We start from the raw sequence: 17,340 nt of genomic DNA, 5'->3' as shown, positions 1-17,340 counted from the left end.
CACAGGATCATCACGAATCATCTCTAATCTCATTTCCCTGCAGACAAGTTGGATGTGGGTGGAAGAGGGACTCATTTTCTGTTATTCACCAGGTAATCCCATTAATCCTCTAAGAGCCCTTGAAGGAAGGTATAGTTATAGTCCACACTTTACAGATAAGAGAAATAAAGTTATCTGCTTTTCACCACTATTTTGTTAGTAATACTCATTTAAAGCCAGGTCTCTTTGTTCTCAGATCCTATATTTTGTTACCTTGTATGTTTTAGCTTCCCCAGCATTCACTTTCAACTGGGAAAACAAAACAAAGCAAAGCAAAAGAAAACAAGACACGCACTGCTTCTTTACTAAAGAGATTCTTCAAGGAGTCAGTGAGAATTTTCTTAAGGACTTGTGGGTCTGTCTGCCTTCTCCTCGTGTATATTCTCTGCAATCACCATAGCTACTCCCCTTGTTATCAACACTATGGAAATCCTGCCTTACTCTGGGAGTGTATCTAGATTAGTAACTGCTCTTTGAGGGGAGTGTAACAATTGGACTGAGAGTCTTGGGCAGAGGAGGACAGTGGATGGTACTCTGAGCATCCTGACACCCCAGCTCCGCCCTTAGACTCAATGGGCCCTGAGGTCCTCAGAATCTCCCTGCGGAAGCCTCTTGTGTATCCAGGTGCATTTCTGAGGTGGGAGGAAGCTGTATATCCTTTTGGTCCAGTCCTTTTTCACTACAGCATGACTGCCACGTGGTATGGGGGGAGGAACACTGGACCAGAGTTTCCACCTCACACCCCATAGTTAGCACCTTGGCTACTTGGTCTGTTTTAACCAGCTGTGTCACGTCTCCTTGACCATGTCATGTTGCCTAGTTTATCCATCTTTTGAAGAGAGTTCAAGCTAAATAATTTCAAATTTCCAGAGCAATTTATAAATTTAATGACTAAAGTCTTAATGAAACAGTAATAGCAAATGCTGGAATAGTGCTTTCTGGGGCTGGTTTAGGTACCTGTTATTAAATTCTCATGAGAAACTTATGAGATAGGCATTTTGATCTTTTCTATAATTGGGGAAACTGAGGGACAGAAAAGATAAGGAGTGTCTGCAGAAGGAAACAGCTAATAGGAAACAGAGCTGGGATTTAAACACCAGCAGTTTGGTTACTGGAGCTCTGTTCTTTCCTTCTACAGTAGTTGCTGTTAAAATAGAAACAAATTACTTTTACTTTCAATTAAAACAGGGAAATTTTGTTATCAGGCTAAGAGGTGATGAAGACAACTGCCTCTTCCCTGTCTATATTTCCTCTCTTGCTCCTAGGTTGAGAAGAGGTTAAATACCAACCTCACATCTACTAATAGGATTTCTGCAACTAAAGTTCAAGAGACGTGGTTCAATAAAATAAATATTAAAGCAACAGGCTACATCCACAGGTGAGCAATAGAAAAGTTAAGCAAACATTTGCGTATTTCCATATCAAAACACTCAAAGCCCAATAAATTTTATAGAGCTAGAGTGGTCCATACCCTCTCAACAATAAAAAGCGAAACTTCAGAAAATAATTCTCAAAGTTTCGTTCTCTACTGTTTAGAATTCTTTCTCTCTTTGACTTCATGCTTTGCAAACTTTCTGTCAATCAAGTAGGTGACAGTTAAGTAATACTTGATTTCCCCAAAAAGCAAAGTCCTATATAACTGTCAACTAGAAATCATGAGTAATAAGAGATAACCAGAGGGACTACACCAAGATGAGCTAACTTAGTCAAAAGGCTAGAAATTCTACATTTCTGTTAGCCATGAAAACTTGTCTAAGTGTATGATCTCTGTATGTTCTGTTAGGCTAATTTTCTTTTTTTGCTCTCTCTCTCTCTCTCTTTGTTTGAATGGCAGCATGTAGTTACTACTTAGTAAGCATCAAGAATTCTGTAGGCAGTTTGTTTGCTTCAAGTATAATCATTTCACTGATGGAAAGACTAGGTCCCAGAGAGACTGGGAAAGGCATCCAAGGTTAAGCAGGGAGTAGTGCCGGGATACACACGGGCCAGGTCTGCATTTGTACCACAAAGTAGGTGAATGTCTGGAGAGTGATATCAAAGGTCAGATTTTGCTCATCCTGGTGAAAAATAACATCTCATTGTAGTTTAAATTTGCTTTTCTTTGACAAGCAAGGACCGAAGTCTTTTCATATAGGCAAAAACTATATTTATTTTTCTGTGCAATATTTATTCATATCCTTTGATCACTTTTTCTATAGAGTAATAATACTAACAAGTATGATGTTCATTTAATTGTATGCCTTGTATTTCTATAGGCACAGGCATAAAATGTGTGATGCCTGATACATGCGTGGAAAAAAGATCACATATTTTTCTATTTTCTCTAGTGACACCTTTTAAAGTAAAACTTTTTAGGAGTCAGATGTAAGCCAATGTATCATTTAAAATTGGAAATTTCTTTTTTTGTTTGCTTTTCATCAGCTTTAGTATCGGCTAAGCAGGTTCTTTGAGAAAGGAAGTAGAAATTCCCTTTGGGGGGGAAAAAAAATAAGAGCAACCAGATACAAGAAAGATGAAATCTAACTTAGATCAACTCCTTTATTTGCATGAATTTGATTAAGCTTCTTCAGCCCAAATACGTGGCCCTCCTCGTATAGATTTGGAACTATTTCTGCATTGAGAAAGTACAGAAGGCAAGAAGGGAAACTTGTAAATCACTGAGTTTTTGCAGCTGATTCCATAGCTAGGGCCCTGTGGAGAGTTTTTTCTGTGGTTTCCAACTTCTCAGCAACTTCCTGCCCCAACTTGTCCTGGGCTGCCCTGGGCTGCCTTGGCCTGGGAGGTGCAGAGAGGGGAGGACCGTGGGGATGGGGTGACGGCCTGATTGACAGCAGGAGGGCGCTGGTGTGGCTGATGGGGTTTCATTTTCTCAGGGTTTTTATGTTTACGTGCTCTGTCAAATGTGGTTGATTCGTGGAAAATGCTCAAAGTCAAACTGGCCTCTACTGGTTGAAGCTGTGCAAGGGGTAGCTGGGGTGTCACAAGGAAATGAGAACAGTTAAACCACAGCCAACTTTGCTCACTTTCAAAGGGTCACAGCTAATGCAAGAAAAGTCCTCTACACAGGCATGTGATTGTTATCAAACATACTCTGGGCTGTGGGTCCAGGTTCCCCAGTTTTTACAGACAAAGTTCCTCCAATCAACTCTTCTGTGAGTTGAGAAACTTACACCCAGCATTTACCTCCATCCATGCTCAGGACCCTGTTCTGGAGGAAAAGCGAGATCATCCCTGATGTTCCGCCAACCACCTGGGCTCTTCCATGATCTGTGACTTACTGAGGCTGGTACTTCTTGGTCTCATTTTCCCAATGTAGATGGAGTGACACACCTGATTCCTGAACCCAGTAATAGGGATAGACTGCAGGTATGGGCAACAGCAGTCTGCTTTATTCCTCAAAGAACAGTAATAAGGAGGCCCTGGCTTCACTTGTGCAATGAAGTGTCATATATGGAGTCACATAAGTGAAAATGACTTCAGAGTCAACCTGAGAAAGGCTTACTAGAGGACAGTAAGTCAGATGACAATGTGATGAGTGAATGAGCACAGGTCTGCTCAGCAAAGTCAACATGAAAAGCAGGTGTCCACCCATCCCCCCAGCATGTCCAGGATGAGGGTCCAGGTCCTAGACTCCATCCATCCAGTCCCAGAGGGAAGCTCAGCTCTATGGCTGAGAACAAGGCTTTAGCTCTCATAGTCTGACCCTAGGGCAGATTCAAGTCACACACTGACTTGTTCTCATAATGATGGACAACCAGGAAACCCAGCAGAAGTGCATTAAGGCCTCTTACGGTTGTCAACTGAAAAAAAAAAAAAAACCCACACAAGATAGGAACTGTGAGTTGAGTTCGATCAGTGTCTTACTGAGGACCACAGCCTGGGACACTGATTCTCAGTAGCTCTGAGAAACTGTTCTAAAGTGGTAAGGGTTGGGGGGAGTGAAAAATGTGGACGTGTTAGTCAGTCGGTCATGTTCGACTCTTTGTGACCCCGTTGACTGTAACCCACAAAGTTTCTCTGTCCATGTAATTCTCCAGGCAATAATACTGGAGTGGGTTGCTATTTCCTTTTCCAGGGGATCTTCCTGACCCATGGATCAAACCTGTGTCTCCTGCATTGCAGGCAGATTCTTTACCATCTGATCCACCAGGGAAGTCAGTATATATATAATTTTGGTGAAAGGGTACATGCAATCAAGGACACATTTGGGTAGAAGGTTACTGCTAGTCACGAGAATCAAATCTTAGTTATTGGCTTTAATGCTTTATTAAATATTTGATGATACAAGAATATCATCTCAAGATTTTTTCCTGAAAATATTTAACTATTTTAAAGTCTGTCTGCCAGCTTTCTCAAAGCAGAGAGTACCTCATTCTTTTTTATTTATTTATTTTAATTGGAGGCTAATTACTTTACAATATTGTATTGGTTTTGCCATACATCAACATGAATCCGCCACGGGTATACACGTGTTCCCCATCTTGATCTCCACCCTGGACTCTTCAGGGTGCATTAAAAGTCAGGGACTACAGTTGCTAATGACTCAATACTAGTAGAGACAAAAGGTGAATGACATTCTTCAGTTGGCAATGCCCCCTCATGGTCATAAATTGCAAAAAGGATTGGAAGGTATTTCATGATCATTTTGGCCAACGGTGCTAAGAATGTTCATTTCTAGGTCAAACCAGGATTTCATTGATAGGCCAATCAATGTGCTATTACTGGAATGGGCCCTATTAACAGTAGCCTAAAGACTCTTTCCTTGTGGCTCAGACAGTAAAGCGTCTGTCTGCAATGCAGGAGACCTGGGTTCAGTCCCTGAGTTGGGAAGGTCCACTGGAGAAGAAAATGGCAGCCCACTTCAGTATTCTTGCCTGGAAAATCCCACGGACAGCGGAGTCTGGTAGGCTACTGTCCATGGGATCGAAAAGAGTCGGGACACGACTGAGCGACTTCACTTTCACTTTCAAAGCCTCTATATCTATGTCTTACTAATCTGTTATGGTCCAGGAAAAGCTTCCCTCTTGTCGCTTCTTCTCATACCTGAGTTACACTATTACAATTATTGATCTCATAAAGAACTGTGTATTTATTCAATCCTTTCAAGACTTATAGTCATCATTATTTTTATCAGTGGCTCAGCCACATATTTGCAGACAGCAATCTTGTAAAATAGGTACCATACAAGTAATACAAGTAGTTGTGTTAATAAAGTTAGCCAAATATTTAAGCCAAGAGCTTCTAGCACCAAACCAGTGTTTTAAGGGATCATGAAGACTGGGGAGTGGATCACTTAATGAAGAAATCTGATTTTTCATATGGGTCATTAAATGTGTTGTCATAGAGGATTCATCTGGTGTGAAAAAAGCACACTTCAGTTTGAATTATGGCACAGATGCCTCCTGAGATGCTGTAAGGATACTGAGGACTGCTCAGTTTTGTAATATGACTTTTCTCATTGTAAAGAACTCAGAATTCAGTAGGTTAATAGCCTGTCTGATTACTATTATTTATAGTCTGCTTCATGAATTTGTTAAAGCTTTGATATGGTCAGTTATATCTTTGGATCCTGTGAAGGCACAAAAACACTTGCTAAATGGTCATACCGGAGAAGGCGATGGCACCCCACTCCAGTACTCTTGCCTGGAAAATCCCATGGATGGAGGAGCCTGGAAGGCTGCAGTCCATGGGGTCGCTGAGGGTCGGACACGACTGAGCAACTTCACCTTCACTTTTCACTTTCATGCATTGGAGAAGGAAATGGCAACCCACTCCAGTGTTCTTGCCTGGAGAATCCCAGGGATGGGGAAGCCTGGGGTCGCATAGAGTCAGACACGACTGAAGCGACTTAGAAGCAGCAGCAGCAGCAAATGGTCATACCACTGAATTACAGATCATTTGAGCCATTAGGCTTATACCAATGGTAAATTTGCTGGGGCCATACCTAAATTGGCCTGAAGGTTATCTTGAGTCCACAGGAAACCTAGGGTACATCTTCTGATACATCCTGGAAGAAACCAAGGCCATTAATTGGTTCCTCAAGTTCGTTAAACTCTATTAGGAGCAGCTCACTATATCCTCAGTCCTTTGATCCAGTCTGTCTTGTGTTGCTGTCTCTAAGGGTAATGATATATTGGCATTGTTCACAAGGTACAAAGCCCAGTTGCTTAGCGTTATTAGAAAAACTCCTGACATAAGGGAGCTTTTCTGTTTAAAAGACCATAGCCTGGTGTTAACCATATAAATCCATCTCAGGATTGTGGAAAGTGTCCCCCTAATAAAGTGAGAAGATTTTATTTTTCTCTTGTACCATAAGGTGTACAGGATCTTAGTTCCCCAACCAGGGATTGTACTTGAGACCCCTGCAATGGAAGTATGGAGTCTTAACCACTGGCCTGCCAGGGAAGTCCCAAGGTTAACGGTTTTTGACTGACTCAGCTCTTTGTTCTGGTTGAGCTTGAGAAACCTTTCAAGAATATTCATATGTATGGTCACTGTTAGAGTAGGTATTATTGATCAGCCAAGTGAGGGCAACCTATCTTGTAATATCAATAGTGGCCTGAACAGGACTATGACTTCTTTCTTTTAAATAAATTTCCTAAGTGAAATTCAATCAGTGTCTTGGAGGGGCGAAACACACCAAAGTTAACGAAAGGACTGGAAATAGGTAATTAACCACAAGCCCAACAACTGGATTTATATCTAAAATCTGCACAGGCTCCTTCTCAGATAGAAAAACACTTGATTCTGTGCAGAAGTCCAAGAAATTAAGAAAACATGGGTTGGGTTTGGCATCTTGGGACAACTGTCTAGTTCCGATTCTTCTCATCCTGGTCCAGATGTGCCTCCTCCATCTGAGCATCACTGCAAGGTGATCTTGAGTTACCATTCCCTCACAGAATCAGACACCACTGAAGCAACTTTGCACGCGTGCACTACAGACTAGTCTGGTTCAGGGGTCATTTTCCAGTGGGAAATATAAATCCAAGAATCAGTTTCCTTTCGTTTTGTTGCAGATGAGCGAAAGTACCTGTTAGAGGCCTTTCCATCTAGGATGGAGTACGTCTTTCCAAGTGCTCTTCTTGTACACTGGTCACTGCAAGAGAACTAAGGGTCCAGAAACACACATCTTTACGGTCAACTGTTTTTTGTTTTTTTGTTTGTTTTTTACAAATGTGCTAAATCAATTTGATGAAGAAAATGTGGTCTTTTCAACAAATATTTATGTGCCAACTGGTTACTCAAAGAGAAAGAAAACTTACTTTCTTACCTCCAAACACATTCAAAATGGCCAGGAGAGGGTGCTACAAGTTAGCAAAAGTATCTAAATAGAATCAAGGTAGCTTCCCTGGTGGCTCAGATGTTAAAAAAAATCTGCGCACAATGCTAGAGACCTAGGTTCAATCCCTGGGTTGGGAAGATCCACTGGAGAAAGGAATGGCTACCCACTCCAATATTCTTGCCTGGAGAATTCTATGGACAGAGGAGCCTGGTAGGCTACGGTCCGTGGAGTTGCTAAGATTTGGACACCCTGAGCGACTATCACTCACAGGGAGTAAAACAATATCACATTATACATCGATCCAACATTCCAAAGAGGACAGAAATTGATCACCGAATCACAAACAACCCAGCAATTTACTTAGGGCACAGGCTCTGGAGACTGGCTGACTTGGTTCAAATTCTTCATTCCCTAGGCAACCTCAGGTAAGTTACTTAACCTCCCCAATCCCCTGTTTCATATGTAAAATGGTCATCAAACTATATAGAAAGAAAGACACTCATTTAGAGGTAATGATAAAATTCTAATATTTCTTTATATACTATTTCCCATATAACTGCCAGGTATCCGCAGCTGAAATAGAAATGTAAGTAATATTCTGGATGCTGTAACATTCTCCCCAAGGAAGCAATGATTTGGCAACTCTCCTAACATGACCACATAATTCTGGTGTCTTCATATGTGACAGGTAAAATTGTCAGGAGAAGCCAAAGAAGCACATTTACGCTTGTAAGCTTGAACTCATTCTCCCATCATAGCAAGCTGACCAGATGCCCTGGGCTACATCCCACAAGCCAACAGAGCCCAGCAAAGATGATAAAATACAACAGCAGGGATGGCAGAGAGAGATTAAATATAATAAAGGGAAAGGAAGCTATTTAAAGATACTGATAGCAATAGAAATTAGTATTAGGAAGTTCGGGAAAGAGGGATGAAGGGCAGAGTGGGCATGAGAGGAAAATAACAAATGAGGGAGACAGTGACATAGAGATAAAAAGAGTTAGTGAGGAGAGAAATGTACACATAGAATTATAGAACTCTAATGAAAGGAGAGAGAGATAATAAAAGAGAAGTAAGTAAAAAGAGAGGGATAGAAACAAAGGGATAAAGAGATGGAAACAGAGACAGAGAGGAGGAGGGAATATTAATACTGAGAGATAAGAGTAGAAAGAGATTTTCATATAAATACAGTGAGAGGGAGAGGTAAACACCAGAGACAGAGATGGAGAGAGAGGGAAATACATAGTAAGAGAATCAGAAATGGAAGCAGAGACACAATGACAGAGCTACAGAGACAGAAGAATATATGTGGCTACACAGAGTGTGATATACATGTTGAGATGGATATACAGAGATAGAAGGGAATATTGTGAGAGAGAAAGAAAGGGAGAAATAAAATTAGAGATATGCATATTTATATACATATTGTTACAAACTATATTTACATAGTTACACATTTATTCAATATATGAATACATTTTATATAATAAATTAATAATATGATTTATTTCTTTTCTATTTATATATATTGTCTTTCTACCTATCTATATCTATGTCTATCTATTTATTTATCAATTATTTATCTACCTATCATCTATCTAACTGCCTAATAAAATGGTATAACAAACATCCCAAACACACAGTAGCTTAAAACAATAATTAATTCTCACAAGTCCACAGGTCAGCTAGGCTATTCTGCTGATCTGGGTCAGATTTAGCAGTTGACCAGCCAGGCCCAAGCTAACCCATCAGCTACCATCTTATGACCTGGTCAAGGTGACCTGGGCTGAAATGAATCAGCTCTATTTCAGGTGGAACTTCATCCTCCAGCTAACTAGCTGGACGTGTGCTCATGACAGTGTGGGGGTGCAAGAGAGTCACCAGGAGTGCCGTAGGCCTCTTTTGTTGTCGTTGTTCAGTCACTCAGTTGTATCTGACTCTTTTTGACCCCCGTGGATTGAAGCACACCAGACCTCCCTGTCCATCTCCAATAACTGGAGTTTACTCAAACTCAAGTCCATTGAGTCCTTGATGCCATTCAATCATCTCTGTCATCTCCTTCACCTCCTACCTTCAATCTTGCCCAGCATCAGGGTCTTTTCCAATGAGTCAGCTCTTCACATCGGGTGGCCAAAGTATTGGAGCTTCAGCTTCAGCATCAGTCTTTCCAATGAATATTTGGGGTTGATTTCCTTTAGGATTGACTGGTTTTGTCTCCTTGCAGTCCAAGAGACTCTCAAGAGTCTTCTCCAACACCACAGTTCAAAGGCATCAATTCTTCAGTACTCGGCCTTTTTTATGGTCTAGCTCTCATATCTGTATATGACTATTCTCTTTGCTGTACAGCAGAAATAAACAGAACATTGTAAATCAACTATACTGCAATAAAAATTCATTTTAAAAAAAGAAGTAAGGGAGGAGGTCAGTGTATATATGATATTAATGAAGGAGTACAAGCAATCAAGCACACATCTGAGTAGTAGGTTGCTGCTAGTCATGAGAGTCAGATCTTAGTTAATAATTTTAGTTCATTTCTAAGCATGGGAAGGTGAAAAATTTTGCATTCATGAATTTTTTCTGATAATATCTAACTATCCAAAGTCTTGATTTGTCAGCTTCCCTAAGCACAGATTACCTCAATTCTGGTGTTCATCTTGCAGTTTTTTCATGGTGTGTTAAACATCAGTAGCTGCAGTGGTTAATGGGTTAATGACCCAATCCTAGTAGAGCCAGTTAGTGAGCAACATGCTCTAGTTGGCAAGGTCTGGATTTGGAACTAGCGCTCCATAACTAATGAGGAGACTGGCACCTCTCGTTTGAGGGGCTGACATTCACATCGCAAGGAGTGAGTTCCAATTCTGGAAATACTACTGTGACCACACTTGGTCCCCTATCTCTCAATGATCGCAATTATAACCCCTGAATCTGAGGACTCTGTAAAATAAAGGGTAGCAAGCAGATAGGAAAAGGAAATCATAAAGTGAGTGTTATTGAACAAATGTGAGTTTCCCTCATTTTTTTTTCACTGCAGGTCTTCCCTGGCCTGGACTCAAAAAGAGCCTGAAGCCTGTCTGTGCATCAGGTGCAGACAGAAGGAAGGGGGCACTCAATGGGCCCGGAGGCCTGCTTGTCTGTTTCTGCTTGTGTTTCTTTTGTCCTTTCTCATTCTTTCCCACCCCTCACCCCCCACACCCACACCCCACCCCACACCCACATCCTGGTGTCATGGAGGCTAAACCCTGAGGGAAGGGACCTTCTCTCTCACACAAGAACCTGTGGTCCCAAGAGAACAGGGAGAATCCCAGTGGCTTTTGTTCTCTCTCTGTCATCTCTCTTCTTGGCACAGAAGGCAGCCTCAGTTTCAGAAATGCACAGCAGAGCAAATATACTAAAGTCCACTTATCTGGTCCAAGAACCAGAGGGACAATTCCTGTGAGTTCGAAAATGGTATAGAGATTGCAGAGAGGAGATTAAGAAAAAAAATCTGATATAATTGGTGTTTGACAACTAGGATCACCCCTCCCCCTGGCCCCCACCCATATGCAGAGGCATAAATGTGAGGAAAAACAGACTTCGCAAATTGATATGAAGTGTAAACAACCACCTAGAGCCTATACTCAGCTTCCCTGGTGGTTCAGATGGTAAAGAATCTGCCTGCAATGCAGGAGATCTGGGTTCAAGCCGTGGGTCACGAAGAGTCCCCTGGAGAAGAGAACAGCAATCCACTCCAGTATTCTTGCCTGGAAAATCCCATAGACAGAGGAGCCTGGCAAGCTACATACAGTCCATGGGGTGGCAAAGAGTTGGACATGACTGAGTGACCAACACTTCCTTTTTGGGGCCTAGACTGGTCATTGGATGACATGAGCAGTTCAGTGTGAACAGCACTGTATTGACTCAAACTGCCCATCAAAGGCAGGTAGGAATTTACTGTCCCTTATACAAAAGCAGAGACATTACTTTGCCAACAAAGATCCATCTAGTGAAGGCTATGGTTTTTCCTGTGGTCATATATGGATGTGAGAGTTGGACTGTGAAGAAGGCTGAGCGCCGAAGAATTGATGCTTTTGAACTGTGGTGTTGGAGAAGACTCTTGAGAGTCCCTTGGACTGCAAGGAGATCCAACCAGTCCATTCTGAAGGAGATCAGCCCTGGAATTTCTTTGGAGGGAATGATGCTGAGGCTGAAGCTCCAGTACTTTGGCCAGCTCATGCGAAGTGTTGACTCATTGGTAAAGACTCTAATGCTGGGAGGGATTGGGGGGCAGGAGGAGAAGGGACCCACAGAGGATGAGATGGCAGGATGGCATCACTGACTCGATGGACGTGAGTCTGAGTGAACTTAGGGAGTTGGTGACCGACAGGGAGGCCTGGCGTGCTGCAATTCATGGGGTCACAAAGAGTCGGACATGGCTGAGCAACTGAACTGAAGTGAACTGAACTGAGTAGGCTGCAGTCCATGAGGTCACACAGAGTCAGACACGACTGATTGACTTAGCAGCAGCAGCAGTGGGTCAATTAATTCTCTGCTTACAACAGCACAAAAACCACAGCCAGAAAAAAAAAAAAAAATCAGGATTCTCCATAGTATTTAAGCACTAACTAGAGTCCGTGGCATTGTATTGAAAATGTGCAGAATACAATCCAAAATTCCCCAACAGGTGAAGAACCAGGAAGATCTCGACATCACACTGTGGAAAAGCTAGTAAACAGAGGCCAATCCTGACGTATCACAGGATTTTTTATGCCCGAAGAAAAAGGAGAAACGGACATAGAGATAGAAAGTCATACAGATGAGAGAGATATAAATGTTGAATTAGAAAAGGAAAGACAGGTGGTAGATTGGGCAGACAGAGAGATAAAAAGAGAGAAATAGAGATAAGGAGAGAGAGAGTAAGACAGGAGAGAGATGAAGAGAAACAGAGAAGGGGAAGGGGACAGAGCTGGAAAGAAAGGCAGAGAAAGACTTAGAGGGGTGAGCAGTGATAGTAAATATGGAAGATCTGTGGACACAGAGATGGAGAAACAGAGAGCAGTCCAGACAAGTGGTGGAGAAAGCCGTGAAGAGATAGGGAAACAGAAGAGTAGAGAAAGAGAGCGAGAGAGCCAGTGCAAGGGACAGAGGTGAAAAATGCTTAAGAGAATTGTTTTCTCTGGTTTCTCCTTTTTCCTTTCTTTCTTTTTTCCTTCCAAGTTCTCACCCTGCACCCCTATCTCTCTCTTTCTTTCGGTACATTGTGTCTAATGAATATATTCTAGTGCCAATATATTGTAATTTTTTCAACATCATATTTGATAGTTCTTTCACATTCTGGTTTTTTCTCTTACTATTTTTTTGTGTGTGTGTTTGAAGAATTTTCTTTCCACTCTAGACTAACAGAAATTTTCTCCTTATATATATATTTTTGAATTTATTTACTTATTTTTGGCCATGTAGCGTGGCATGTAGTATCTTAGTTCCCAGACCAGTGATCTGACTGGCGCCCTGCAGTGGAAGCATGGAGCCTCAACCACTGGACTGTCAGCAAATTCCTCCCCTTTTTTATTTTTAAACCATGAAACTTCTGTTCCCAAAAGGATTTTCTAGGACTCCAGGGCACCTGCACTTGCTTCATGTACAACAGCCTGGAACACTCTGCTCTCAGATTAGTTCCTGTCCCCTGCACCGTTGGTCCTGGTGGCACAGGGAAGACCAGCTTTAGTCCTGTCCCTTCCTCACTCCCCTGCTCTCTGTCATGAGCCTAGAAAATGAATTATCTGAGAGAGAGTGGCCAAAACATTTTATTATACATATTTTAAACATATATCCCAGCATTTTACAAAAGTGGTGGGTGAAAATCTGTATGCACATCATTTCAGTTCCACTGTGGTTTCACTATCCTTGTCTGATCTCCTACGTATCCGTCTATGAGTCCAAGTAAATCAAAGGGGAAAGTTTTAATAATGTCACCACAAGCATGCTTGTCCTTGAGTCCTGGTGACATGAACAAACATTTCTGTTAGATGTATGCCTCATAGTGGAAATACAGTGTATCTGAACACCTTTCAATAGGTTTATCGTTCCTTGTGGTGATTGCAGCCATGAAATTAAAAGACACCTACTCCTTGGAAGGAAAGATATGACCAACCTAGATAGCATATTCAAAAGCAGAGACATTACTTTGCCAACAAAGGTCCATCTAGTCAAGGCTATGGTTTTTTCCAGTGGTCATGTATGGATGTGAGAGTTGGACTGTGAAGAAAGCTAAGCACCGAAGAATTGATGCTTTTGAGCTGTGGTGTTGTGGTGTTGGAGAAGACTCTTGAGAGTCCCTTGGACACCAAAGAGATCCAATCAGTCCATTCTAAAGGATATCAGCCCTGGGTGTTCTTTGGAAGGACTCATGCTAAAGGTGAAACTCCAGTACTTTGGCCACCTCATGTGAAGAGTTGACTCATTGGAAAAGACTCTGATGCTGGGAGGGATTGGGGGCAGAAGCAGAAGGGGACGACAGAGGATGAGATGGCTGGATGGCATCACCAAATCGATGGATGTGAGTTTGAGTGAACTCCTGCAGTTGGTGCTGGACAGTGAGGCCTGGCATGCTACAATTCATGGGGTTGCAAAGAGTCGGACACGACTGAGCGACTGAACTGAACTGACTGTATATGCAGGAACCATGCATGTTCTTTACTTTTTTTTTTTTTTCATTTTGCCTCTTTTGAATGATTTCTTTCTTTTAAAACTCAATTTATTTAAACAAAACATTCGAGTGTTTCTCCCATGTCCTGCCACTTGCCTCTGGTAACCACTGATCTGTTCTCTGTTTCTCCACATGTAAGAGAGATTTATGATATTTGTCTTTCTCTGTCTTACTTTTTCACTCAGCATAATGCTCTTAAGTTCCACCCATATCGTTGGGGATATCTGAGGAGTATTCCATCCCATACATATACTCCAGCTTCTTTACCCATTCATCTGTTTGCTGATGGACACTTAGGTTTTTCCAAGTTTAGACTGTTGTAAATAAAGCAGCAATGAACCCGGGAGTACAGATACCTTTTCAAGTCAGTGTTTTTATTTTTTTTTTTTTCAGATCAATACCCACAAGTAGAATTGCCAGGTCACATGGTAGCTGCATTTTCAATTTTTCAAGGACCCTTCCTACCATTTTGATAGTGACTGTGCCAATATACATTTCCACCAGGAGTGCACAAGGTTCTATTTTCTCCTTATTCCCACCCACTTGTTAGTTCAAGTCTTGTTGATAACAGCCTTCTGACAGCGCTGAGATGACATCTCATTGTTGTTTTGATATCCATTTTCCTGAATTTCAGATAAACATCATGTTTTTTTAGTGTAAGTATATCTAAATGTTACGTAGTACTACGTAAGACTTTTTTCTCTACTAAATCTAGCAACCCTAGGTGAAGGGCTTTTACTTGATGATGAAAAAATTTCTCTTATTTAATTGATTTGTAAGCACACACACATACACATTTAACTTTGAGGAGAGGTAAATGTAGATCAATACACCTGGTATCAATTTCTTGTAATAAAAGAGGGGTGAATGCTTATTAGATTTGTGGGTGGTTGCCTCAAATTTACCTACAGATGTAAAGAGGAAGGTAGTGCAGGGAAATGATAGAAAGGTGGTTCCTTGAGAGAAAGACTATGGCAGCATCATTAACACTGAAATACTGAGCCATGGGGAACTTAGCCTGATTCACGTCTGCTCACTCCACTAGGCCACAGGCAAGCTTGTCCACATTTCTCTGCCTGCCCCTTCATCTGATCCCTCTGCTTGCAGTTCTGAGAGCTCAGAGCTCAGGCTTCTCTTCTCCTGTGGAGGAGGCGGCTGCTCCCAGCCTGCCCTCCAGAAAGGGGTTGGTGCAAAGAGGCAGGGCTCCTCCCCAGGCCTCACCCAGCACCCACCCCTTCTGGGCTCAGCCTGGTGGTCTTTAAGAGAGATTCTCCCTGACTGCTCTGCCTGTCACATCTTCTGGGAAACTCGGTCTAGCTCACTGTCCCAGGCATGCCGTGGGTCCCAGCACTGTTTCTGGTTTTCCTGGCTCCTGGTAAGTGTGTTGCCTGGATGCTCTGGGGATTTTTCTGTACTTTTTGGCAATGGTGAGGGGGAGGGTCATACTAAGAAATGGTGTTTCCTCTTTCTCATGATTTTTTGTTGCTTTCCCCATTGCAGTCACACACGTATCTTCCAACATGGAAGAGGACAAGTTGTCAGTCATGAGGGCGACTGGGTCATCTGTTGTAATCGATTGTGATCTCACAGGAAGCTATATCCACTGGTACAAATTCCAGGAGGGAGCTGTACCCCGACGCCTTCTCTACTACGATGTCTACTACTCAAAGGTTGTGCTGGGCTCAGGAATCAGTGAAGGGAAATACCACGTTTACAAAGGCACAGGGAAGAGCTACACGTTTGTAATCTCCAACTTGCAAGAAAGTGATTCTGGCACCTACTACTGTGCTGTCTGGGAGAAGCACATTGGTTTAGACTTCCTTTACACTGCACTGGAAATTTTGCTTGTGGCTGCCAAAACAGCCCTGATACACAGGATAGACCAACCCCTGTCTCACTTCCTGCCCCCAATTCTTTTCACTCTGAATGAAGAGAAATCCTGAGCTCAACGCCCAGCCCCAGTCACTGCCACCTCCCACCTCCCCTCAGCTGCTGTTGTTCGTTGTTTAGCCAACAAAGATTTTTCCTAAAAGCAGGTCTCCATCTTAAGGCCTCAGGCAAGCAGCTGGTAGGCAGCATATTCTTTTAACTTCCCTAGGAGCTGGTGGAGTCTATCCAACGGTCTCTTGAGGACAGACAGAGCACCTTGTATTGATCTATTAAGGGGAATATTTAGGAGAACAAATTGAAAGGTTAGTTGTATTGAATCATTTATCTGATCATTTTCCAGAGAAGATGGCTAGGAATGAAGCATCTTCATTATTCACGATTATGAAATATGAGAAAAGATGGAGTGAAAACTTGGATCCTGAAGCCCAAGCTGGTATCTGATCTATCTTTTGGACAATTTGAGATTTTTCTTATATAAACAACCAGGGCGTGAAATGTAGGAAAAGGGGGATTGATGTAGCTATGCCAATCATAGTATTCTACTTACACCTTCTGCTGAAGTTCAGCCCACAGCCAGAACTGTTCTGTATTAAACAAGTAAGGCCAGAAGTTCTTTTCACTCCCACCCCCGATATTGACATGACCAAGTCCCAAACTGGAATGAGACTTAGATTTTTTTTCAATAATTCAAGTTAAAGAACATTTGGGGGAACAATTAAACAATGGGTGGTATCTGTATCAACTGAAAAGTCATATAAGAAATGACTTTCTTATTGGGCTAGGTTTAAGGACATACAATTAATACTGAAGTACAGAAATGCTATATTTATATGTATGTGGTTTCTTGTGTATGAGGTCTCTTGTGTATGCATGTGGGCTAAGTCGCTTCAGTTTGCCTGACTCTGTGAGATCCTATGGACTGTAGCCTGCCAGGGATAGGCTGTACTGTCCATGGGATTCTCCAGGCAAGAATACTGAAGGGGGTGGCCATGCCCTCCTCCTGGGGGTCTTTCCAACTCAGGGATCGAACCCGGGTCTCCTGCATCTTCTGCATCGCAGGCAGATTCTTCACCACTGAGTCACCAGGGAAGCCCCTCTTGTGTATGCTGCTGCTGCTGCTGCTAAGTCGCTTCAGTAGTGTTCGACTCTGTGGGACCCCATAGAGGGCAGCCCACCGGGCTCCCCTGTGCCTGGGATTCTCCAGGCAAGAATACTGGAGTGGGCTGCCATTTTCTTCTCCAATCTCTTGTGTATAGTATCCTCCAAATTTCTACCAGAACAGTGTTTCTTAACGTGTGGTCCATGGAGCACACCTGAGTCAGAAGCATTGGGTTGGAATAAAAGTCCCCATTATGGATGTTACCCAATATAGGGAACACAAATCTTGGAATGAAACATGAAAATGCATTTTCCAATAAGTTCCATAGCTTATTCTTATTCAAGTTGA

The 17,340-nt window shown here is 42.2% G+C and overlaps 1 gene segment (V, D, J or C); it reads left to right on the top strand.

Moving 5' to 3' along the window:
• The first annotated feature begins 15,277 nt into the window (after nucleotides 1-15,277).
• LOC113891870 lies at nucleotides 15,278-17,027 on the top strand. The segment is given in 2 exon segments: nucleotides 15,278-15,378; nucleotides 15,504-17,027. Coding segments are annotated over 2 exon segments (486 nt in total).
• Nucleotides 17,028-17,340: the final 313 nt, after the last annotated feature.

The sequence above is a fragment of the Bos indicus x Bos taurus genome, chromosome 4, assembly GCF_003369695.1.
Source record: "Bos indicus x Bos taurus breed Angus x Brahman F1 hybrid chromosome 4, Bos_hybrid_MaternalHap_v2.0, whole genome shotgun sequence".
Lineage (NCBI taxonomy): Eukaryota > Metazoa > Chordata > Mammalia > Artiodactyla > Bovidae > Bos > Bos indicus x Bos taurus.
The sequence above is the reverse complement of the archived record's forward strand: the minus strand, read 5'-3'. Positions and strand labels throughout refer to the sequence as shown.